The sequence below is a fragment of the Siniperca chuatsi genome, linkage group LG2 (assembly GCF_020085105.1).
Source record: "Siniperca chuatsi isolate FFG_IHB_CAS linkage group LG2, ASM2008510v1, whole genome shotgun sequence".
Classification (NCBI taxonomy): domain Eukaryota; kingdom Metazoa; phylum Chordata; class Actinopteri; order Centrarchiformes; family Sinipercidae; genus Siniperca; species Siniperca chuatsi.
Window position 1 is genome coordinate 29,174,925 of NC_058043.1, and position 24,183 is coordinate 29,199,107.

General features: G+C 39.1%; 1 protein-coding gene across 4 annotated transcripts; it reads right to left on the reverse strand.

Annotated features, from left to right (window-relative positions):
• Positions 1–863: 863 nt before the first annotated feature.
• acot8 (acyl-CoA thioesterase 8) lies at positions 864–20,878 on the reverse strand. 4 transcript variants are annotated; one of them, XM_044169093.1, is made up of 6 exons: positions 20,640–20,870; positions 19,163–19,299; positions 18,658–18,883; positions 18,392–18,549; positions 6,794–6,985; positions 864–5,547 (listed from the first exon to the last, which is right to left on the reverse strand). In XM_044169093.1, the coding sequence occupies exons 1-6, from the start codon at positions 20,837–20,839 to the stop codon at positions 5,429–5,431; spliced, it is 1,032 nt and encodes a 343-aa protein (XP_044025028.1). In that variant the 5' UTR covers positions 20,840–20,870; the 3' UTR covers positions 864–5,428. The 4 variants fall into 4 exon arrangements, with proteins under 4 accessions (XP_044025028.1, XP_044025019.1, XP_044025009.1 ...); XM_044169084.1 differs by lacking the exons at positions 864–5,547; positions 6,794–6,985 and adding exons at positions 7,307–8,484; positions 8,671–9,009 and having other exon boundaries at positions 20,640–20,875; XM_044169074.1 differs by lacking the exons at positions 864–5,547; positions 6,794–6,985 and adding an exon at positions 7,307–9,009 and having other exon boundaries at positions 20,640–20,878.
• Positions 20,879–24,183: the final 3,305 nt, after the last annotated feature.

Below are 24,183 nucleotides of genomic sequence, written 5' to 3' on the forward strand. Positions count from 1 at the left end.
GTGCAATGAGGTAACTTCTGTTATATTTGTTATTAATTATGTTATGAATTGAATGATTCTTCTTCTTACAAGCTTTTTATTTTCTGCCTGGCTATACAGACTAGATGTAATCAGATTACATCATGCTTTGTGAGTAATCACATATTCTGTCAATCTAAATTATAATCATTACTGGATAATGTTTCCAAGTTGTCAGCATCACCGTAAAATACAAGAGTAACCACCAAATCTAATATAAATAAATTATGTTTTGGCTTTTGAAACTCTGAGTGGTTTCATTTTAATATGTTGCAGGCACATATAGAGCCTGTTTACATTGAGGCTGTAACAGGCTATATTAATATTGGGCTTGTTTTTTAAAGTTGCGGTTGCTTATTTGTCTCGCGAGAGTTGGCAACACTGAGGTAGACCCGTAGAAAGATTCTTTCTTTGGGCCCAGAATGCCCAGGAAACATAAGGTGTTCAACTTCCGGACAAATACAATACAAATACAAAGAATAAAACCGTCATGTCCACAAAATTTAACAAAGACATACTTTGGCACATAAACTGCACACATTTCAGAGGGTGTATATCGTACACTCCTCTTTGCATGCATGCTATCCTCACACTGTCATTTAATCTGTAGCTGTGTAAGAAAAACCTGCAGGCCCTCAAATTCAGCCATTCTGTACAACATTGTAAAAGTTCCCGGCTAATATTTTGTGTACAGCCTTTAATGCATTATGCACTTATCAGGTCTGCCACTATTGGGGATCAGAAGTCCAGATCCGGGCCAATGAGTGGGTCTGGATTCCGTTTCCAACACTTTTCCAATAACTCAGTCTCAAGGCACTCAAATAATTCACTGGAGATGGTCAGAGTCCAAAGCAATAGAGTTTATTCTTTCACAAGCCCAAAACTTCCCTCCTACTCTGGTGGATTCTACTCTATATATCAGCATAATGTGTCTAAACATGCAACGTTAGTATATTGACACAGAAGACAGGTTAGGTATATGATATCCTGCTATATCCTGTCCTGCTATACAATGATTGCACTTATTTCATTTTCCATTGGTGGATCAGGTTGTAAATTTTACAGGAGAAGATTAGGGCCATGTGAAAAATGTAGTTCTGAGTTTAAAGTCAGAATGTAAATAAAGTCAGAATTCTGACTTTAAACCCAGAATTCTGACTTTAAAGGTGCTATTGATAATGTTGATAACATCCAGCCACTAGATGACACCCTCCCCCTCCGCCTTCCATTCCATTCCAGTGGTTGCCAGTTCGTTGCACAACCTGCATGAACTGGCAACTGGTCAGAGTGAGTAAATCTTTCGGGATAGAGTAATGAATTAATTTTGCAACATATAGCTATACATTAACTATAGATTTAGGTTACTTTGTGGGGTGGTGTTTCATGTAACGTTATCTATGGTAATCTTAAGGCCATGGCACACCAATCAAACATTCTCCAACAAACACAGACACAAACAGATATTTGTTTGGTGTGCCATGGCAGTCTGTCCTTGTTTGGTCAGATTCAACATGGTCAATCCCTGTTTGTCCCAGTTTGATGAAGTTAGTGGTCATTCTGCCATGCTTTCAAATGGACAATTACCCCGAAAGTACACATATAGTACATGTATCCATCCGTATTAGCAGTAAAGTCACTGGACCAGCTGTGTATTTGTTGTCGTTCTTGTGTTGGGTGAGGTGATTTATCTGATATGGCTTCGTTTTGGACCTTGGAAAGATAGGAACTCTTGGTAGAGCTGTTGCAATGAAAAAAAGAGCTGTATGATGTGTCATCTCAGCAATTTTCCAACCGAAACAGCTGGATAAAAGCAATCGAAGAGATTGCTGAAAAACTTGGGACTACTGGAAGTGGGCTAGCTCCACGTTAGTTACTTGAACTCTCCCACGGAGCAATAGACGTCAACATCGCATCTCTGCTTTAGCTCTGATATAGACCAGGATTTTTTGGGCTACGTATAGCCCAGTTTGACAACATTTTAAAAACATAATTACATATTTTGAAAATGCATACAAACCTGTAAATATGTAACATTAGCACTGCACACCCCGTGTTTACAGTATAACTGTTTATTTTCATATAAAGAGATTCTGTTTACTTATGCCACAATGCAATGTTACGTTGAATGCACGATTAATATACATCTAATAGGGTAGTTTCATTTCTTTGACATGGTCTATGCGTAGCCGTGATTTAGCTCCCAATTGGACCGGCTATTTGTAGCCCACTTCTAGACAAAATAGTTTCATTGTAGTTTTTGGTCTAGGTGAAGACGTAATTTCAATGCCTTTAATGTTTCATATAAAATGTTATAAATATGGAACTATATAGGCTGTGTGCTGCCAACAAGAAGCTTCCAGGTCATTGTAATGGGAGAAGTTCTTTATATTAATGTAAAATAAGAAATTGCACTTACTGGTGTAACGCGCATGCACATTAAAATTGTTTAACAGCTGTCAAATTGATGGCTAGACTATGGTTAGACGTCTATAAAACTTTAACCACATTTTAGACTAGACGGATATGTACCATTTAAACGTCTCTTGGACGTCAAATCAATGGAAAATTGCTTAGTGGGGTGAGCTGTACAAAATTGTAGCAACCTTAAGCTAATGACAAAAATGCTATAAATAATGGTTAACAGTAACATAATGTTCAAGTGAAAAATTGGCTACATGTGTTATGACCAATTATTACAGTGGTTACAAAAAGGGGCACAAAAGTAGTTACCAGGGAACAAATAAGGAACGAATGAGGAATTAGCTGCTAATGAACCATTAGTTAATGAGTAATTCCTTCTCAAATTTTATAGAGTAGCTAATGATTAGTTAATTAAGAAACTAATGAGGAAAGAATCAGGAACGACTTGATTATTGATGAATCGTTAATAAGTACTTCCCTAATAATTCCTAATGGAGGACTATTTAGTAGATAAAGAGTTACTAGAGAACAGACTGAGAGATCCTACAGTAATGAATCATTAGGTAATGATTAGTTCATGAATATCTGTGAATAGATCATACTGACCACTTTACTACATGAGTCGTTCCTGATTAACTCTGAACCAGCCGGTGAACGGAGTTTCCTAAAAAGAGAGGCCATCAGTTTCAAAGGTTGTGGTCATTTTTGACAACATTAGAATGTTCCCTATTGTTGGAGAATGTTTGTTTGGTGTGCCATGGGCTTTAGGATATGGCTAGCTAGTTTTAGGTAACCGTTTTTCCCTATCATTTAATAATTATAGGGGCCCTATATTGCAACATGACATTTTAATCATCCTTCCACTATAAGACATTAGGTAAATATTTACATTTTAATCCAATCAATCAGTACAGTACATTGTAGGGATGCTATTGTTGGGCCGCACCACGTGTGGAGAACAAAAGACAGCAGCCTAGTTCGGAAAGGCAAAGCCTTGACCCGAGGACTGAATGGGAAACAAAGGCCAAAGAGTGAAACGGCAACAAGTCACCACCACACGCTAATTCACACCTAGACGCGATTTTTCAGCTTGAATCCAAACACTGGATTTCTACTAGATGAGCCACAGCGCCGGGAATCCTGGCGCACAGCTATGACATCATCACTTCCATAAAGCCGAGAGCGCCATGCTGCTTGACGTTTTTACATTGTTGTTTCAGGAGACACGTCACATGAACATCAACGCCCTAGGAAAAGTCTCAATTTGCCGGACGAGCAACAGACTGCATTGTGTTTGCTGAACACATTGTTGGATCCTGATTGTTATCTCTTAACGATCCCGTACCTGCAGAAGGAAGATTCAAGTTTTACCGCTTCTTCACGGAGAGAAAGAGCCTCACTCTCTCCCCACTGAAAGTCGTCGCCCTCCTTGCACCCCCCTCTCTATTGTAGTAATTATTAATCCATATTAATAACTTTATTAATATTCAGAAATATCTGATATTTTTGCTAATAACCAAACCTACCCTACCTGAATCCCAATGTTATTAAAACCCACAGCGCTCGGCATTAGACAGTTACAGTAAAAGTTGAGTTAACTGCTAACTAGGGCATAGTGTTGACCTAACATTAGACAAAGTGTTTTCTTGCTGACAACAAATCTCATAGTGGATTATAAAAAACAGCTGAGTGCCACACAGTAACAATGGCTACAGGGAGAAATGACGACTGTATGATCATAGAAGTATTTTCCGATTTTTATATTAACATGAGTACTGCATTTATTGCAGTGCAGCTGGCTACGTGGCTAGCTAGCCACATGTATCTCAGCTAAGTGTCTCATAATAGGGCTAACGTTAGACTGCTATACAAGATGACATTCTCAATAACAGTCACGTTTTGGGTCTGAACACTATTAATGAGCAGAATTACAGTATTTCTGAACATTTACCTTTGACATAACACACTGGTAATATATTGGGATCCCACATCCACTTGATTAAGTTATGATAGCTAATATGAGCTAATGTCAGTGTCCGTTCGTATACCACGTGATACCAACGTCGTTATACTATTGGCTCACAAGCCTTATTAGAAGCAGGACCCAAACATCAGACATCTCACACAGAATTATAAACATTCATTTTGGACTCGTCAAATGATTAATTCACAATTGTATTTTTTTTTTTTTAGGAAAAGTGATACTTTTATTCTGCACCTTTCTAAAAGATCTGTGGATATTATTAGTTTTTTAAATATTCATCTACATAAAAATGTTATCAATATAACCTTTAAACTGAATTCTGACTGTTGCATTGTCACATGTGGCCCTAATCGTCTTCCATATTCATTTCCTTGACTGTCTATCTATTCCACAATAATTTCCCTTTTTTCACTCTCCACTGGATCAGGCTGTCCCACTCTATATTCCATTCACTTGCTTTATTCTCTTCAACAGGCATATCTTTACTTGCCATTAAGAAAACCCATGGGACAGCTGCTGGTAGTTTCATGTGCTAGACAGGCATACAAATGTTATGCCATCTAAGCGTCTACTATGTGGAACTTTAATATATTAAAATTTTTTGGTCACCGCTTTTCAGAACTAAGCTCACTGGCCAGCAGGTTTTCCATTATTAGCCTACTAATAATGACAATTTTAACATTATATTTGTGTGATGCCTTTCCAAAAGTGTGATCAAACAAAATCCCATGCTTTATATTTCAGAACTGTGGCACATCAAAAATGACAGCCAAGTCTTGATGTTGAAACAAGTAGTTCAAGCAAGTAATGGATCACTTTTGTGCAACGTTTTTCTATATACTAAACATGTCTCATCTAACAAATGACAAAGTATAAATCCATTATAACCTTTAAATTTTTTATAGACTGGAAATAAAATAAATCTTTTCATGTTCCTAAACAATAAAACAATCATTAATACAAGTACAAATAAATAAAACCAAAAACAAAATCTTAAGAATGTGCTTATAGTTTGCTGGGCTCTGTGACTGGTTTCACTCTTAGGACACCCTCCTGGGAACACGAGGCAGCCAGCACCCCATCTCTTCTCCACAATCGGCCTTGAACCAGTCCCCTGCTCCCCCCTGTGGGACAACACAAACCACATTATGCTTAAAACAGGAATGCAGGAAAGTGTAATTTGCTTCCAAGCTTTTGACAAGGGTGACTGAAATGGGAAATAGGCGATAAGCCACAACAGTAGCATACAAAAAATACATAATATTCAGAAATACACAGAAACGATCATTCCTTATTGAGCAAATACAAGTCAAGAGGCACAAATGTTTGAAAGTTATAACCAATTGGTTCTAACCCAAGTGCAAATGGGTAAAAATATCTCTTAAAAAATGCTTTTCTGTTTAATATTTCATGATTAATGCATCCACACTAAGAATTGAAAATATTTATTTTTACACAAATGTGTACACTTTAAGTTTCCTGTACCTGACATTCTTAATGTTATTATTGTTTAGCAAATGATCAAACTGTAGGTTTAGTTAAATCCGGATGAAAGCAAATTGAACTGCATCAAAAGCAACAACAGACCACTGTGAAAGCATCTGTGGCTAGATAAATCAACAACCAAAACACTGCATAAATACTGTATATTTATATATATAAAAATTGTCTGTGCATGAGCTTTTTTTCCACTACAGGAACTTAACAACACACAACTTTGGGGTGTAGCCATTGTCACAGGTGCTGCTTTTATTTCCACTGTGCTCCCTCTGCTAAAGGGGCAATTTCCTGAACCTAAATTTCAGCACTGCTCAGGATGTGGTACTAAATCCAAGTTCCAGGTACTCTCATGGGGAAGGAATACGACAGCTGGTTTGCAAACACCACCAGATTGTTTGCATAGTTGGGGAGTATGTTTAAAGTTTCCCAGTACCTTTCGGGTATATCATGTATCATGTATCATTTATCCGGCACCTGAATTTGGTACTCTTTTTGCTCCACTTTGTCAGTCTCCTACTGCATGTAGGGCTCTTCTGTTAATTTAACGATACTGACATTTAAAAGTCATCCCATGTAAATGTAAAAGAAAATCTATTCTAGTTCCTCTTTCTCCATTGTTATCTGTCACACAACTAAAATGCACTTAGCACATTTGCTTTACCAAGCAGAGCATAAAAATGACGACCTTCTGGTTTGTAAAACACAGTGGAAAACAAAGCAGAACCTAGAACCTAGACCTTACAGGTTCTGGTTGTGGGAAGCACCAGGTTATAGGTCTTTAAGTTCCTGTAGTGGAAAAGGCCTATTTGTGGTGCTGTGACAGCCAGAACAAATGAAGTACAGCAGACAGAGAATGAACAACATACTGACCTGCCCATGGGCTCTCACATTCGTATAACATCCACTCATCACTACGGAAAGTGCTGTGGAACCACATGGCGTGGTCCAGGGAGGCCGAGAACTTGGCCTTGTAGTTGGGGTAAGGCAGCAAAGCTGTGCCCAGGAATGCATAGTCTGATACATAAGCAGCAACACAGCAATGCAGCTTCATGTTGCCTTCACCTACATAACCACACAAATAAAATGCATAAACAAACACTACTTAGCTTCTATACTATAGATGTTATATTTTGCTTACATTTAAATTTTCAGTTATTTTCATATTGCATACATTTTTTTATATTTGCCTAGTATTGATATTATTTGCTACTTAATTTAAAACCCTCACAATTTGCTCTATTTCTATATCCTGAGTAGGGCTGGGCGATATGGACAAAAAGTCATATCCCGATATATTTAGGCTGAATATCGATATACGATATATATCCCGATATTTTTTCAGCAAAGTGAGAGCAAATGTTCAGTCAAAGTCAAAGCCAAATATGATGTCACAAGTAGTTTTATTGAAACTAGCCATTTCAGTGAACAGTTGCAAAATCAAATGAATAAATAGTAAACAGTTTTTTTTCACCTGGTTCATAATTAAATGCTCAACTGTTCAAATAACAATAAAATGTAAAAAAAAAAATACTGTATAACAATAGGACAGGAGTACCTTTTTTGAAACCAAAGCTCCATAAGGTGCACATTTAAATAAAAAAAATATCTTAAAAATAGCCTATAAAATAAAATATGCCAATCTTTTTCCAAAAAAAAAAATATTTATATGAGAAAAGTACAATATCAAAAATGTTTAGTTTTACAACTATAAATGGCTTATTAAAATCCAATAACAGATTTTATTCTCCTTTCTAACAAATCCAGAGATGCAAATAACAAACATTACAAAAGAATATGACTAACCCTGGTAACTTAAGGGCAGCATTTACATATAAAGAAAGAACAAAATAAAGTGCTCAGTTTAAGAACATTTTTTTAAACATCAGCTTGAGATTACCTTTTCCTTTTTGTTAACTCCATTTCTTATCTGAACAGTCTCAACCAGTTGCACAAGAAACAGATTATCAACTCAATAAACATTTTCCCCCTCTTTTTTTACTATGATAAACAGTAATGCTGTTTTGAGGTAGACATTAGAAGACAGACAAGCGTATCCTCCTTCGTTTAAAGATTTTGTGCGAGAAACACCAGCCTGTCAACAGCATCCGGCTTCAGAGATGCTCTGTGGCAGGTCACGATATTGCCACTACAGCTGAAAACCCTTTCGGAGGGTGAACTGGTAGCTGGTACCAAGAGATACTTTTTTGCCAGGTGGCTCAGAGATGGAAAGAAAACTTCATGATCCTTCCACCACTTGAGAGGATCAGTGTCACTCTCCACACTTGCGGACTGCAAGTAACTTGACAGTTCATTTTCAATAGCCTCCCTCTTGGTTGGTGCAGTGGTGGTGGCTGTGCGCTTCTTGAAGAAGCTTGCCAGTCTCTTAGCTTTTGGTGATACTGCTGCTTCTCCATCTGCAGGCTCAGGCACAGTGGGCACACATAGGCAAGGCGGTTGACAGCTGCTCTGATCAGCCAGTAGCGTCTCCACCTCCAAGACAGCTCTGTGCTTCAATGCATCGACTTTTTCACTTGGGATGTAGGTGGCCCTGAACCGGGGATCTACAAATGAAGCCATCTCCAAAAGGTCAGTAGTGGCTGGGTCAGAATATTTGCTGTTGAGGTACTCAACAATGCTGGTCTTGATCGATTTACAAAGCTCGCTATCACCCTCTTCACATGCCAGGAGACTTTCGTTAAAAAGGTGCAGCACAGGTTTCACATATGATAGAGTGACGTACTCCTCACCTGATAAAGCATCAGTAAATTCCTGGAGAGGTTTCAGGACCTTTTGGACTGTTTCTAGGACCTCTAAGTCCTGCCAGGTAGGGACAAGGTGCCTGGTCTTTTTGTCATTAGACAGGACTTTGGCCAGTGCTCCTTCCTGCTCCAGGACTCTCTCTATCATCTGCTGCCTGGATCCCCAGCGTGTGGCAGACTCTGTTATGAGTTGGTGACTTGGCAGACCCAGCTGAATCTGGACTTCAGCAAGATGTCTCCTTTTCTTCCAGCTGTACGAAAAACAGCTTACAATTCTTTTGCACAAAGAAATGGCCCGGGTGAAACGCTTGTCATTCATGCCATGTCCTGCCAGAATCATAAAAAACTATTAAACAAATGTGCTTATGTGAGAAATTTGACTCTGGTTTCACTTTAACACATTCATACAACTAATCCAAAATCAAGCTTTAGAAATATTCTACATTAATATTATTTTCTCGTTTCATAGTTTATCTTTTTAATCAACACCAGTACTAATCATAAATATCAAATATTATATTATTTTTTTCTGAATTTTAATCATGTAAGTGATTTTTATGTATTATTATTTTTGTATAATTTATAAATGATGACTAAACTGTATGTACATTTACTTGTGTTCCGTTCTTCTTGTTGTTCTTAGTATTTAATATTTATGCTATTTTTTAATGCTACTTCATATTTCTACTCCACTAAAAACTCCACAATGTTGTTTAGGCATATGTGTCAACATTAGTTTCTAGTTACTTTGCAGTTTGCTATTTTCAATCCAGAGAAAAAACTATAGTCTATCATAATAGCTAAATATATGTTACCTTGATGATAACAACAGGCTAACCAGCATTTTAAAGTCATAATTACCTCACCTTTACCAGCTGTAACATTAAAGTGGTAAATACATCAATGCATCACTAATTCTTATCCAATAACGGAAACCTAATGAATATGGTTCTGAAATCTACCATTCTGTATTGTAAATGATGACATTTAGCACTTTAAGTTTTGTGTTTTATTAACCATTTAACAATACATACTGCATTTCAACGGACACCTGGCCAAGACAGCAGCATAAAACACAAAGTTGCAGACAGACACACAAAGGAAAATAAGGAAAAACTAACATTTTAATATGTTTTTGATTAAAGTAAAATATCTGAATACTCCTTACAACACTGCACTCACCAATAGCCAAGTGCAATCTGTGACCGAAGCACTGCATCCTCAGCCACTCGTTCAGCTCAACCGCTTTGACGATGTTGCTCCCGTTGTCGGTTGTTATAGCAACCAGATACTTTTCTTGGAGTTTCCAGCTTGCAATTGCGTCCTGCAGGGCCTCAGCTATATGCTCACCGGTGTGATCCTGGGGGAAATAACTTGTTTGCAGACACGCTGTTTTCATCTCCCAGTCTTGAATGAAGTGAACTGTCACGCTCATGTAAGGCTCACACGTCCTGCTCGACCACATATCGCTGGTCAACGCAAAATGGGTCACGTTAGCGAGCCGGTCAGCAAGGCTCTGTCTGATTTCAGTGTACATTTGTGGCAGTGCTTCTCGTGCAAAGTAGTTGCGACTGGGAAGCTCATATCTCGGGTCCATAGTTTTCAGTAGCTTTTGGAATCCGACTTGTTCCACAGTTGCAACGGGGACCATATCTTTAGCAATGTGATAGGACACCGCTTTAGTTATAGTACACCACTTGACACTTTTCTTTTCATAAGGCACACTGCGGGAAAATGAAGTTTGCAGTGAGCTTTGTTTTGGGGCTGGAGCTTTTTCAGGTTGTCGATGGCTTGCGGCTGTGGCTTCTGCAGCGCGCAGTTTCAAAGACTCTTCGTACTGCAGTTTGTGCCACTGTTTTAGGTGGTGAAAAAGATTTGTAGTGCTTCCACCCCTGGCTGTAACTTGTTTATTGCACTCCCTACAAATAACGTGATGTTGTTGCTCATCTGATACTTTGAATCCGAACCATATCCAAACTACTGAGCCACTGCTTTTTCTTTTACTAACCAATTCCTCCGCGCGCTCCGCAGACGTAGTTGCTTCCTCCATGTTTGTTGAAGAGTGGCTCTGTGCCTGCCCCCCTCGAAGAGGAGGGGCGGTGGCGCGGGGAGCAGCGCAAATTTGAACTATATCGATATATGCGATATGGTCTAATTCCCTATCGCGTCTAAAAATATATCGATATATTTTTTTATATCGATATATCGCCCAGCCCTAATCCTGAGTAAATGTCATCATGTTATATGCTGTTTCCTATTTTCACTGCTGCTTCAATATCCCCAGTGTCAGTTTATGGTTTCATTTAATCTCAAGTATGGGGCAAACAGAATGTTTATGAAACTTACTGTGGAGGTGGGCATGGAGAGCGTCAGCTGCAGAGGGAGAGGTGGGGAAGTGGCTGAGTTGAGGTGAGGTAATTATCACAGATGAAACCAATTGACTAATTATCCTCTCCCCAAATACTCAGTAGCATGCTAGACCTTGGGGAAAAAACTCACACACACCGACCAGCGGCACTTCAGCCAACAGAGTGGCTGGTCTCTCTGTGCAGAGAAGCACAGACAAGGAAGCTGCTGAACCAGCGCCGGAGCCGGGCAGCGAAAGAGGCGCAGTCAGGAGAAGCGGCTCGGATTATGTAGAAACATTGTGTGTGTTAAACAATCAATAAGAACGTTACCTATAAGCCGGGCATCCGAGTGTATTTCCAGAGCCAAGGGACTCACAGTAGCTCCAACTCGCTACAATTGCAATTGTATGTAATTGGTCAGTCGGTTTCAGCTGTGACAATTACCTCTCCCTGATGCTACTCACCTGTGCCACTGCCCCACCTTTCCCTTTGCAGCTGACGTTCTCCATGACCAACTCCACACTTACTATTATACAGTGTAGTATACAATGGTGTGCAAAAATGTGGGCACCCCAATTCAAAATGCCTTTAACAATGAATATTTCACAGAACAGAAGATAACCTGAACTCAGGATAGTTCACTTCCACCAACAAGGAAAAGGCTACAAAAAAACTCTCAATGTTTCAAACTACCTATTTCCATAGTCAGAAACATTATCGGAAAATGGAAGACAGCTGGAACAGTTGATGTCAAGGCAAGATCTGGAAGACCAACAAGAATGTCAGATAGAATGGCCCAAGACCTGGTGAGAACCCACACACCAAGTGGGGTGTGCAGAGATGTTATCGTCTTGTTGCCTGCTGAGAGAGAGACAGCCCGAGGATGCCTGAGAGCTCCAGGGAGCTCCACAAGAGAGTCAACCCAGATCATCTGCTGCCCTTTCCCCTTCCAGAGCAACTTCTTCCCTGGCCATCTGAACCACCAGGTAGACCACGGTGAGGAAATACCGATTACACGAACATTTTAGATTTATCTGTAGCGCTGTGGGGCCCATTTTGGCAGCCTTGGGGTGTGCTTGAAGGTGTGTGTGTAGATTAGAGATGAACACAAGTAGTTTGTGTTTTGAATGACTCAATTTACTTACTTGTGCCGAGCAAATGAAGCCGCATTCGAAACATCCATTCTGAGGAAAAGCTGTAATGCATGCAGAGGTCAAGCTCATCTAATATATTTCGCTATGAAAACGTAGCTAAGCAAGCCTTCATTTCCTCCAGGCATTTAGGATGCAGCACAACAGGCTGTAATGTTTCTTTGCAAATGCATCACAAATAAAGAAACCGTCAGAAGAGTGAATGATGAATGAAACGGTTCGGTACGTACCTCGTTTTTTTTATTTTATTGATAATTCCTGAACAATTTCAGCTTGCGCTAGTTCATACAGGTCAGGCACAACAGCCTGATTGAAATACACATGTGAAGACCCATTGTAGTGGGGCTCAAGCACTTCACCATATGCTTAAATTCTGTATTCTCTACGACCTAAAAAACTGTATATACAGTATAACTTGATTATGGTCGCATATCTACAGCGATAAATATTCCTATAGCATTACTTGTTGATTTGACACGGTCTGAATCTGCAGAGAGGCTGCCTGAACTCGCCTTCCAGTCTTTTTTGTCTCGTTCTGCTAATCAACACATTAGGGTTTGACACTCATAGTTGCCCATGGTAACTAACTGGGAAACCTTAATGCTCCCACACAGTGGATCTAAATGTCAGGGAGGATCCTCCAGGCAGCGACACTACATGAGTTTGACTAACCGGGCTAAGACGACTAGCATGCTACAGCTGACAGACAGCAACTGGTGCACTGCCAAAACGTTACGGGTAAGACTCATGCTCTAGAATTTCTGTTCCACGCCTGCAAGTAGTAGACATAAATAGACTATTTTGACAGTAATAGTTTGGGTCACAGTGTGTACTGATCCAAGTAAGTTGCATACCGAACCGAACGTCCTGTTCGGGACGAATACACGAACCGCTCCGCTGCATATTAAAACACATCCTAGTCAAAGCGCTCTAATTCTACCCAAAACTTAACACATTTAGTTAATTATGCCCCTAGAGTTCACAATGCCAAAGAAACCACGGTGTTCCAAAGTGATGGAAACAACAAATGAAGGCGCCGAAGAAGCTAATGAAACCATGCCATGAAGGCATTGAGGAGAAAGTTGGCGCTGACGTAGCTAACGAATTTAGCTCAAGTAATATCATGAAACGGGCTGAAAATGGTATTCTCAAAATAAATTGACAGTGTGCTATCGGCAATTCAGGACATTAGAACCGATGTGAGTAGTTGCGCTAACAATAACATATGCCAAAGAGTGCATCTCCAACCCCAAAGTCTTTCAGCCCTTCAAGCCACAGTGAAAAACCTTGAAAAAGAAGTGAAGAAGCTCACCTCCAAAATCGACTACCAGGCTGATAAACCTTCTAGAAGGTGCAGAGGGAAAAGATGCATGCACTTTCATGGAGTGCCGGTTCCCTGAAGAACCGGGGCTCGAGCTGCTTCCATCTCTATTGATTATCAAGAGATGCCACTGACTCCCTGGTCCAAAAAAGCTCGACAGAAACAGCAGCACCATACCCATGACAGTCGTAATTAATTTTCTCAACCTGAAAGACAAACTGATGATCCAGGACGCTGCCAGGAGAAAGGGAATAGTCCTCTACAAAAACCACCTGGTGATGTTTTGCCCCGACTTGTCGGCTGAGGGTCACAACCAGCAACGTTACGACAGGGTCAAGCAGAAACTCTGAGCCAAGAACGTTCTCTACGGAGTCTTTCCAGCTCGCATTAGGGTCACGCACAGAGAACACACCTACATGTTTGAAAATCCATCGGAGACTGAGCGCTTTGTTAAAAGGTTAGACAAGAGGATTCGACCAGTAGCAAAAGACTGAACTGTACATCGCAGACGATGTGGAGAAAAAAAACTGTGATGTTTTTCCTAAACATGAGCGCTGTCGTTTCATTTTCTTGGAGCGAGTAAGTACAATCTGTATCCAAATGAGGTTGATACTGTATCTGTTTAACACTAAAACCGCCAGGCGTCGCTGTATAAATAAAAAACCGCCAAAGGGTAAAATTTATCTGCTGTTAGATGCATTGATTTTGTGATTATTTCTGCTACACGGTGCTCTAACATACTTTGCGCAGACATTCAGGACCATTCCCACAAACAGCATCCCAGTACTTGTGTGGTGGCTCTTTTGATGTCATCCACTCCATGCTGTTGTAGTTATATTCTTAATAGTCAGAATTTAAATGCAGCCTACAATTTAGAAAAAACGATTGTCTACTGCAGTTTTTATAGGTCTACATGATGATGATGATGATGATGATGATGATGATGATGATAATAATAATAATAACAATAATAATAATGATGTAGAATAAGAATCTAAGGTGTTCTTCCTGCTTGTTTGTTTCGGACTGGCTTGCATCCAAACAATTACGCATATAAAAATATTTATTGAAAAGAAACAATTCTAATGAATTCCAAAATTCAAAGTAGATTTTAAAAAAATGTATAATAATCACTTTTGCTAAACAATAGGCCTACACTGCGGCTGCAGCTCTGGCGTTGCAAATTGAATGTTTATCTAAATGTGCAAAATTAAGAGGGCGAAAATGACTGCGTTCTCTATTGTGGTAAATTTTACCTGCTGGCGCTTATAGGTATAAATGGCCTTTTTTAAATCTGGCTTTATCTTGACAATTTTTAACAATAGGGTGGCTGTGGCTTGGTGGCAGAGCGGGTCATCTACCAATTGGAAGGTTGGCGGTTCGATCCCGGCTTCCCCCAGCCCACATGTCAAAGTGTCCTTGGGCAAGTCAAAGACTTGAAACAAAGTTGCATACAATCAAAAAACAGCTGCGCATAAATTTTAGTCCTTGGTGGTTCTAGTGTTAACAACATGCTACAGTAGCCTAATTGCTAGGTGCTGAAATAGATAACTGCAGGTCGTATAGGGCCCAGCCACCTTGGAAGATGATTTTGTATTTATTTAAACAAATTCCCCGTGCCACAATTGCGGTTGCAATAAGGTGAAATGGTTCTCTAGTAATCTCAGATCATGTTCCGGTGTAACTGACCTACTCTGACATTAAGCTGGTTTCTGGTCCACCTGAATAGCACTTCCAATCAAGATGGCTTCAAGACCCTGCATTTACAGCTTTTATCAGTACTCAAATCGATATGTTTTTTGAAATGAACACTTCACAGACTTCAGCCTCTACAAGATGAGAGGCTTTTAAGGCTTTCTTAAGGGGCCAAATCATAAGCTTTACTAGCACCAGAAAAAAATCTAACTGCTTTACTCAAAAATTAAAGATCTTGAGAGGGAGGTCTTTGTCAACAAATCGACTAATTCACATTAAGAATTACTCCTACTTAGAGCCCAATACAATGAACTGACTGCGGGATGAGCCGCGGCTCATTTAATGAAACTTAAACCAATGTTTTACGACCAAGGGGAGAAGCCTGGAAGGCTTCTAGCTTGGCGTGTCAAGCAAATGTAATCAGAAAGAGGCATTAGCTCAAGTGAAGATGCTAACAGTGAGGTGACTGTAGATCCCCTAGAGATAAATGATACTTTCAAACAGTTTTACGAAACTCCATATAGCTCTGACAACAATCTTAAATTTCCTTGCATCTCAGAGGACTCCAAGGGTAATAGGGAAATATCAGAGGCAACCGATTCTATGAAGGTAGGTAACACAACTTGGACAGATGAGCTGCCTATAGATATTTATAAAAAATACAAACACTAACTCCAAGCTCCACTTTTAGAAATTTATTTGGAATTATATGGGAATGGTTTGCTTCCCCCATCATTGAGAGCAGCCCTGATCACTCTAATTCTAAACCCAGGTAAGCCAAGTTGTTTCGTCCCATTTCCCTCGGATACAAAAATCCTATGCAAGGCACTTGCTCATGGATTGGAGGATTAATCTTCCATTTATAATAACATGGCCAGGCAGGCCAAACAATTTGTTAAAGGACGTCAAGGATTTCACAATGTAAGGACTATTAAATATCCTACATGAAAGAAGGGACTCTCCATACTCTGCCATTCTGTCACTGGATGCCAAAAAGGCTTTTGACAGAAGTAAGTGGCCTTATCTCTTTGAGGTTCTGACCCATTTTGGCTGTGGGGAAATTTTCCGTAATTGGATAATGCTTCTTTACACACAACGTACCACCAACAATATTGTCTCCAAACCCATCAATATTTTACCTAGAGCTCATCAAAGCTGCCCTTTGTCACCACTCGTATTCACTCTGGCCATAGAACCATTTGCCATAGCTGTAAGGTCGCACAGTAATACTTCTGGCATTAGATTTGGTCATTTAGACAATCGAATAGCTCTCCTTCCTAAGCTGTCCTTCCTAACAGACTTAACAGCTTTGCTTGATGTCATCAAGACTTTTGGAAGCTTCTCTGGATATAAAATAAACAATTCCAAATCTTCAATAATGCTGTTAAATAAAACAGTAAGGCCTATCGGCCTTATACTGTATCTTCATTCAACTCAACAGACTGCTTCACCTACCTTGGCATTTGTATTGTACCTGAGGTTGATAAAATTGTTGCAACCAACTATGACCCCATTCTACAGTCAATTACTAATTCAATAGACAGATGGTCAAACTTGCCTATTTCTACAATTGGTTGATTCAATATACTTTAGATGAATATCCTTCCCAAACTACTTTATTTCAAAATATCCCTTTGCCTCCACCACCATCACTCACACACAAATTTGTACAAATTTTAACTGAATAACAGACACTACAGGCTCCATTTAACCCTACTGTACCGGCCATATGACTGGGGGGGGGACTCAAAGCCCCAAACTTTCACCAGTACTATTGGGCTGCACAATTATGAACAATGATATTTTACTTCTCTCTAGAGTCGCTCCCTGCGTCGGTATATATAGAATAATTTGCCACAGTAATGTTTTGTCAATTATATATTTCAATATAATATAATCTTGATGTTTGTCTCTTTGTCTTACTATTGTTGAAAATCAATAAATACATTGTTTAAAAAAAGTTATAGTTGTGTGTGTAGATTAATAAACCTGTCATTTATAAAGAATGATTATTATGTAGTTTGTGTGCATTAAGTATTACAGTCGCTGTACACGAGTCAAGAACTTGAGAATGAATTAATTAATTGGCTATCATTTTCTCTTTTCTAACGGTGGTGCCCGGAGGTGAATTTATTGTGAGTTAAAATCTGTTATTTAGTATAAATACTGATTATTTCTGATAGCCAAAGTTCATCACTCTACTTCATTTTGTACCAATTTGTAGTTAGGCCTATGCTACATATTTCTGTTGCAGCCTTTATTAAGTGGTATTAATGTTACACAGAACAGCAATACAACATACTTTAAACAACAAAGACCTACATGGCAGAGTTGCAAGAAAAAAAGCCTTTCCTACAACCTCAACGCAAAATGAAGCGTCTGAAGTAAAAGAAACCCTTCAGAAGCATTGTGGAACAATGTGCTTTGGACTGACGAAACCAAAATGGAACTTTTTGGTCACAACCAAGGAAGGTATGTTTGGAAACAAAAGGGCAAAGCATTATAACACTTTGCCAACTGTTACGCATGGAGGTGCATCCATTATGCTTTGGGGTTGTGTGGCAGCACACTGGGGGAAATATTGTGTGGGTGGAAGGAAGAATGGATTCCACCAAATATCAAGAAATTCTAGAGGCTAATGTTCGAAGGTCAGACATTGAAGCTGAAGAGAGGTTGGGTATTTCAGTAAGACAATGATCCAAAGCATATTTCATAATCAACCATGAAGTACCTCCAGGATAGACAATTTTGGAATGGCCACGACAGTCCCCAGACTTGAATATTATTGTCTGTGGAGATAACTCTGAGCTAGAGGTGTTCTACCAGGAATAATGGAGCAAGAATTGAAAGACTCTTAGCTGGCTACAGGAAATGTTTGCAAGCTGTTATAGTGGCCCAAGGTGGAGTTACATAGTACTAATTGGGTTCCCAAACTTTTGTATAAGGCCTTTTTCCTTTTTTTATTATTCTGAAACTGTAACAAATCAAAATAAAAGGTAATCTTGCTTTAAAATTTGTTGAAATGTGTCATGTTTAACTTTGTACCATTTAGAGGTGAGGTTAGCTCCTGTTCATTTAAATATTCATTGTATATGGCATTTTGATTAGGGGTGCCCACATTTTTGCACACCACTGTACATGCTATTCAATTTTTGTAATATATGCAATACAAATGTGCATTCAATGCATTTTACCAATATATCCTCGTGCTCGCACCCAGAACAGCTTCTTAGGCTCAGTTGCAGCATGTCTGTAAAAGTGTGGTGGGTTGACTGGCTTTATCTCAATGGGGACCTCATTAGCCAGCAGTTTGTTAAGGCCTTGTTTTGCATTCTCTGCTAGGTCTGGTTTACTGAAAAACAATAGAAGGAAATACAGATCATGATTGAGGACCACATCTGCAAAGTAATGTACTTAATGGCCAGTAAATTGACTAATCAATTAATCATAGCAGCTTTACCTGAGGTAAAGATGAATAAGCTCCTCCACAGTGAGGAGGTCTTCAGGCTGAGGAACCACTGGCATGGTGAACTGGTGCTGCAGGGGACTCGGCTGTAGCATGTGGAAGGACGCTTGGAAGATAAGTATAGGCTGTCCATGCTGGATGGCCTTGACAGAGCGTACTGTGAAACTGTTACCATCTCTTGTGCGGTCCACCTGGTACAGCACTGGAACCTTAGGATCCCCTGAAAAACACCCAAAAGACAGCTGTGGGGAAACAGTACAGTAACTGGGACTGACTGTGGCCAATTTACCAGATCATTCTATTGATTATGATAAGATTATGATTGGTAGATGAGGGCTTTTTTATGTATTTGTGATGCAAGCCCTTATGTTCACAAATACTGATAAAACTGTCAGGTAAATCACATGGGCCACTGTAACTACTGTTCTAGTCTTCTGTAGTTAAATTTATTCCATCAGAGATCATCTCTGGCCAGCACCGTAATTATATTACATCTTACCTGCTCGTACAAAGTAGCAGTGGAGAGAATGGGCAAAGAGATTATCGCTGACAGATTTGGCAGCAGCCACAAGCGCCTGACCGACTATTTGACCTCCAAACAAACGCTGACTGCGGGGCACCCAGTGGTGTGTCCCTCTGGTGAAAAATAGAGAAACAATTGAAATATATGACATATACGTAATGCAGTCTCACTAGATTATACTTATGTAGCTACAGTGAGGGTAATCAAAGTATTTGAGTGGTCTTTTATATTTACACTGAGTCAGGAGTTATTGGGTACCCCTATACCCATATTTCGTGCGATCAAATACAGTAGCCATACAATAGATCCTAGCTTTGTTAAGTGAAAAGTTCACCAGAGAGGTGTTGTAGGCTGTAGTAATGTAACCTTTAATGGTGTTGTTGTATAATTAGACATTACATTACCAGGTTGTTCTAATATTCTTATCCACTCATGTATGTGAATTGGAGTGTACAAAACATTATAAGCTTCGCAAACTTCCAGTACAGGCATAAGCAATTGGACAGATTTTTTTTTAGTTTGAAATGAATTAAAATGATTTACCCACTTCCAGCTTTTTTTTTTTTAAAAGGTGAGGGTGTTCTTGTCCATAATATTCTATGTAGCTGGTTGAGTAGATGTAATTATTGATTAATTAAAATGTAAGCTACATTTTAATGTAGCTGATTGAGTACTCTGGATAGTTTTAAGACATTGTACACCCCCACAGGTGTTTTGACTGAAATGTGACCTGTGGAGTTTTCTTGTAAACAAACAAGAATTTCTTTTTACATTCAGTGTTCCTCACCATCCTTGAGGTCTCTGCCCAATTTCAACCTGAGCCACAATAACTGAAAACACCTATTTGGTGTTCAGGGCCTTTAATGTATAATAATGCATCATACTGTATTTAGTAAGCTATTCATAATTGCATATTCATGCAATTACAATACCGGCATTATATACATGTCATTTTACTGTAAAAAACAAACTAAATATAAAATCATCTCCACTGTAAATACGCATCGTATTGCACGGGAAACTTCCCTCATTTTTTAAAATTTCAGCAAACCTCTAAAGAAAAGGTATTTAGACAGTTCAAATATAAGGAAATTGTGTTACAATGAATTTTGAATTTGAGGATTACTTTCTCTTTAATTCTCTATAAAACAGTTAAGTAAAATGGTTTCAGATTTTGTTAGTGTTACTCTTCCCATGATTCCCTTGTTAACGACTTGCGAGCGTTCACGTCATTAAGACGGTTGTATAGTTAGAGTTGGTTTTCAGGCACTTACGTATTATTAAGTCAAGTATATTGGAGCTTTTTATAAAATCCGAGTTTCCCAATCGTAATTACGAATTGGACGTTGACGTGCTATTTGCAAGTAGAAAACTCGTAGAACAAGAACGCGACATTTCTGAACTGTCGCCATATGCTAAGATAAAGTGACAAACTTCAGCCGACTAACGTTACCTGTACAGGTCTACGTCGAGTTTTTCTAGGTTTAAAACACTGGTGACCAGGGCGCTTTTGAGGTCGTGGGCATACTGAGATGCAGGACTCTCCGAGCTTTCATCTTCAGGTGATTTCGGGGACACAGTACCCCCTGCATAATCACAATTATTCTTTGACCTGCTAACACCAGGGCTGGCTTCCTCTTCTCTTCCCACCATGTTTGTTTGGCACCTTCTTCTGTGTTGTGCGGTTACCTATCAAATGTTAATACTCATTACCGCCACCTACTGTTGGGACAAAATACATAAAATCAAAATGAAAGTGGAATCTTGTCTTATTTTTTAACCACTTCAGTTTTCTCACAAGTTTCCAGTAAATGTGTCCTTAAACACTTAAATTAATAGCCTATTGTGTGTTATTACTTTCTTTTTCCAAATACAGGTGTGCATTGTTGTGTCTTAGTCAGTTAAATGTATGTGTTAACATTTCAAAGCCAAGCTGACATTTTTTGTTAGTCTTGTCCATAATTCCATACATCCTTTATGTAATATTGCTATAATGATAACAAACTGTCAATGGCACATACATTCATTTTCATTTTCTAAGATGGGATTTCTATGTGATAAATTGATCACTAGATCTAAGTAAAAAAGTTGTTTTTTTGTTTTACTTGGTCCAAGTTTTGAGATATCTGTCTCTTAAATTTCTGCCTCCATCCCAATACAGCAGAGGTGAATGGAACTTCATTTGTGATGCTCACAGCTGTGAAAAAAATTACATTTAAAAAATATAATAGCAACATGTATATCCAGAAACAGTATCCCTATTACTCTGGAAAATGTACAGAACACACTTTCAAGGGTTTTCATAGGAACTATTTCTTCTGTAGAAAGTGGTTCCAGTTCATTTGGTGTGCTAAAGGTTGTGCATTAGCGGTAGAAAGGAGTGCATAATTCAGTATACAAATATACTCAATATACAGGTATATTCAAACTGAAGGTCTTGGACTCCCACACACGTTTTAAGTGGCTGTAAACAACGACAGAGAGAAACAGACTAACTTACGGTTTGGGAGTTCCAGGTAAACTCATGAAAGCCATCGCTGTAGATGTGTGGTCACGTCAGAGGATTACTGCGTTCAAGTCAAATAGATCTTAAATGTGATTCTGTCAGAGTAATTATTAAGATTTGAGTTTATTTAATTCATACTTTTCAGGCTATTGTCCCACTTTACTTTTGAGGAACGGTGGGTCCCAATTATCTTTGATGACACCCAGCTGGACAGCATGGTGAAATACCTGTCAGATTTCCTCAACAACTGGGACACACTCTCTGCTAAAGTCAGATGAAGGCAGATGAAAAAGGGAGAGAGGAAGGAAGGACATAAAGAGTGAATGAAAGACAAGGAGAAACAATAGCAAAAGACAAGTGAAAAGGAAAAGCACAGAACTAGGGGGGGAATCAAAGAAATTATAAGGAAAAAAGAAGTAGAAAGGGAAAAGTAAAGTGAGTGAGTGACAGAAATGCAGGAATAGGGAAAAGAGATAGAAAGAAGGAAAGGGAAAAAACTAGACTAGAAGTTAGGAAAGTAAGATAGAAATGTACAGAATGTAAGAGGGACAGACAGTAAGACGGAAGGAAATTGAGAAAAGCGGGACAAGCAAATGACAGTTGGTCAGAGAGGAGCAAGATGATAGCAGGAAGAAACAAAGACAGACTTTGGAGGTTTTAGTAGTTAAAGGTACTTGAAGCAATAGTAGTAGTATTTATATTAGGAATGCCACCAAAAGTTGTAGCAGTAGTTTCTAGCAATAGTGATAGTAAGAGGATGGGAAACTGAGAAATACTGCTTTTGACCCAAAAGCAGACTCAGAGACTCAAAAAGCAGGAGCATTAAAAACAGAGACAGAGTTTACTTTGTCAGCAGGCATAACACAGGACATCAACAGGTTAAACAGGTAGAGGTTAATGAAGGCAGGCAAAAAGCTAAAAAAAACTAGCATAGTTCAAAATCACAATTGCAGGTAGGCAGATTCAGAACAAAAGGGCTGCAACACTAAGACAGGGAGACATGATACACAGTGTGGCAAATGACTAGTCTACAGTATAAACTCTTTGGATAATGGAGTAATGAGGATCATGTCTGCAGGCAGATGCATGCAACTGGCAAAGGTAGGAACACAATGAGGACAACTGGTGGGCAGTAGGACAACAGGGTCTGAAATGATGGCAGATGTTAGTGGACAGATAAACGAGATGAATTAAATAATTTTCTTAATCAAATGTTGATAATTGTGACAAAGTAAGAAAGCTTTTCATAAAAATCTCTTCATATAGAGATCAAATGAAGAACAAGCACACTAATGACTGAATTATGATAATTCTAACACAGGCCATTGTGCAGGCTTTGGCAAAAGTCAGGAAAAAAACATTGGCATAAGCAGGTTGACAGTGGCCAGTTGGAGTAAAGGTGAGATTATTGTTTTTCAAAAGGTAAAAATAACTTCTCTACTTTTGTTTTCAAGTGAGAAAGAAGAACTCTACATAGCAATTACAAATGTAAGGCCATGTTGTGGATATGAATACTATTTGGTGACATTACTATATTTAGCATTTTCACAAATAGAATAACGGTTTCACAAATCTGAAACTGTGTCTTAAAGAATCTTTAGCCTCTCTGGGATAATCTAGTCCAGATTTGACAAGTCTAGGTATAGTGGTTTTTGATCTGGACTTGGTCCAATGTGGTCTAGCTGTGGGGGGAAAAAGCAGTGAAATCGCCCTTGTTTAAAACAAGACGGTGTAATCCCTCATTCGTCCAGGAGCATTCCATCGTAGAAAAAGTTTCAGTCATAGTCATCTGGACACTGTTTTCAGAATCAAGACGTTTCGGCTCCCATCCAGAAGTCATTCTCAATTGTGAACATGGTCTGAGAACTCAGAAATTTAAGCTACTCTGTGTTGCTTAGGCCCTGCCCTCAGGGAGGAGTCTTCCTGAGTGTCTGCTGTTTACCCTGCTTAGTTTCACCTGAAACTGACCTTCTTTTGTTTCCATGATGGCCCAGTAATCAGGCCTATTGTTTTCTGGCTGTACCTCCCTCATCACTGTTAAGTACCTGATTAACATATGATTGGCTTGACCATGGTGTTAATACACTGTGGTAAACGGTTGGCAAGTTGAATCTCAGACTACCATTTCTGTTTAAAGAGGGATTTTCTTTTTTCACAAAAATGGCTTCTTTGACTCCTCTTTCAAACCAACTCTTCTCTCTACTTAGAATCTTCACCTCACTGTTTTCAAATGTGTGGTTTGTAGCTTTTAGATGCAAATGCACAGCGCTTTGCAATCCGGAGTTAGCGTGTCATCTGTGCTGATAAAGTCTTTTGTGAAGTGGCTGTTTAGTCTCACCTATGTACTGTTCTTTGCAGTTTTCCTCACTGCATTGAATTGAATAAACTACATTGCTCTGTTTTTGTGAGGGCATCTTGTGCTTATTCAGGTCAGGACTTTGACTAGGGCACTCTAAAGTCTTCATTTTTTTCTTCTTCAGCCATTCAGAGA

Excerpts from the sequence above, each read along its gene's own strand:
- acot8 (XM_044169065.1), bottom strand. The coding sequence starts at position 10,732 with ATGGAGGAAGCAACTACGTCTGCGGAGCGCGCGGAGGAATTGGTTAGT. Across the intron at positions 9,010-9,864 it reads CAGATTGCACTTGGCTATTG|GACATGGCATGAATGACAAG; the intron begins GTGAGTGCAGTG and ends TGATTCTGGCAG.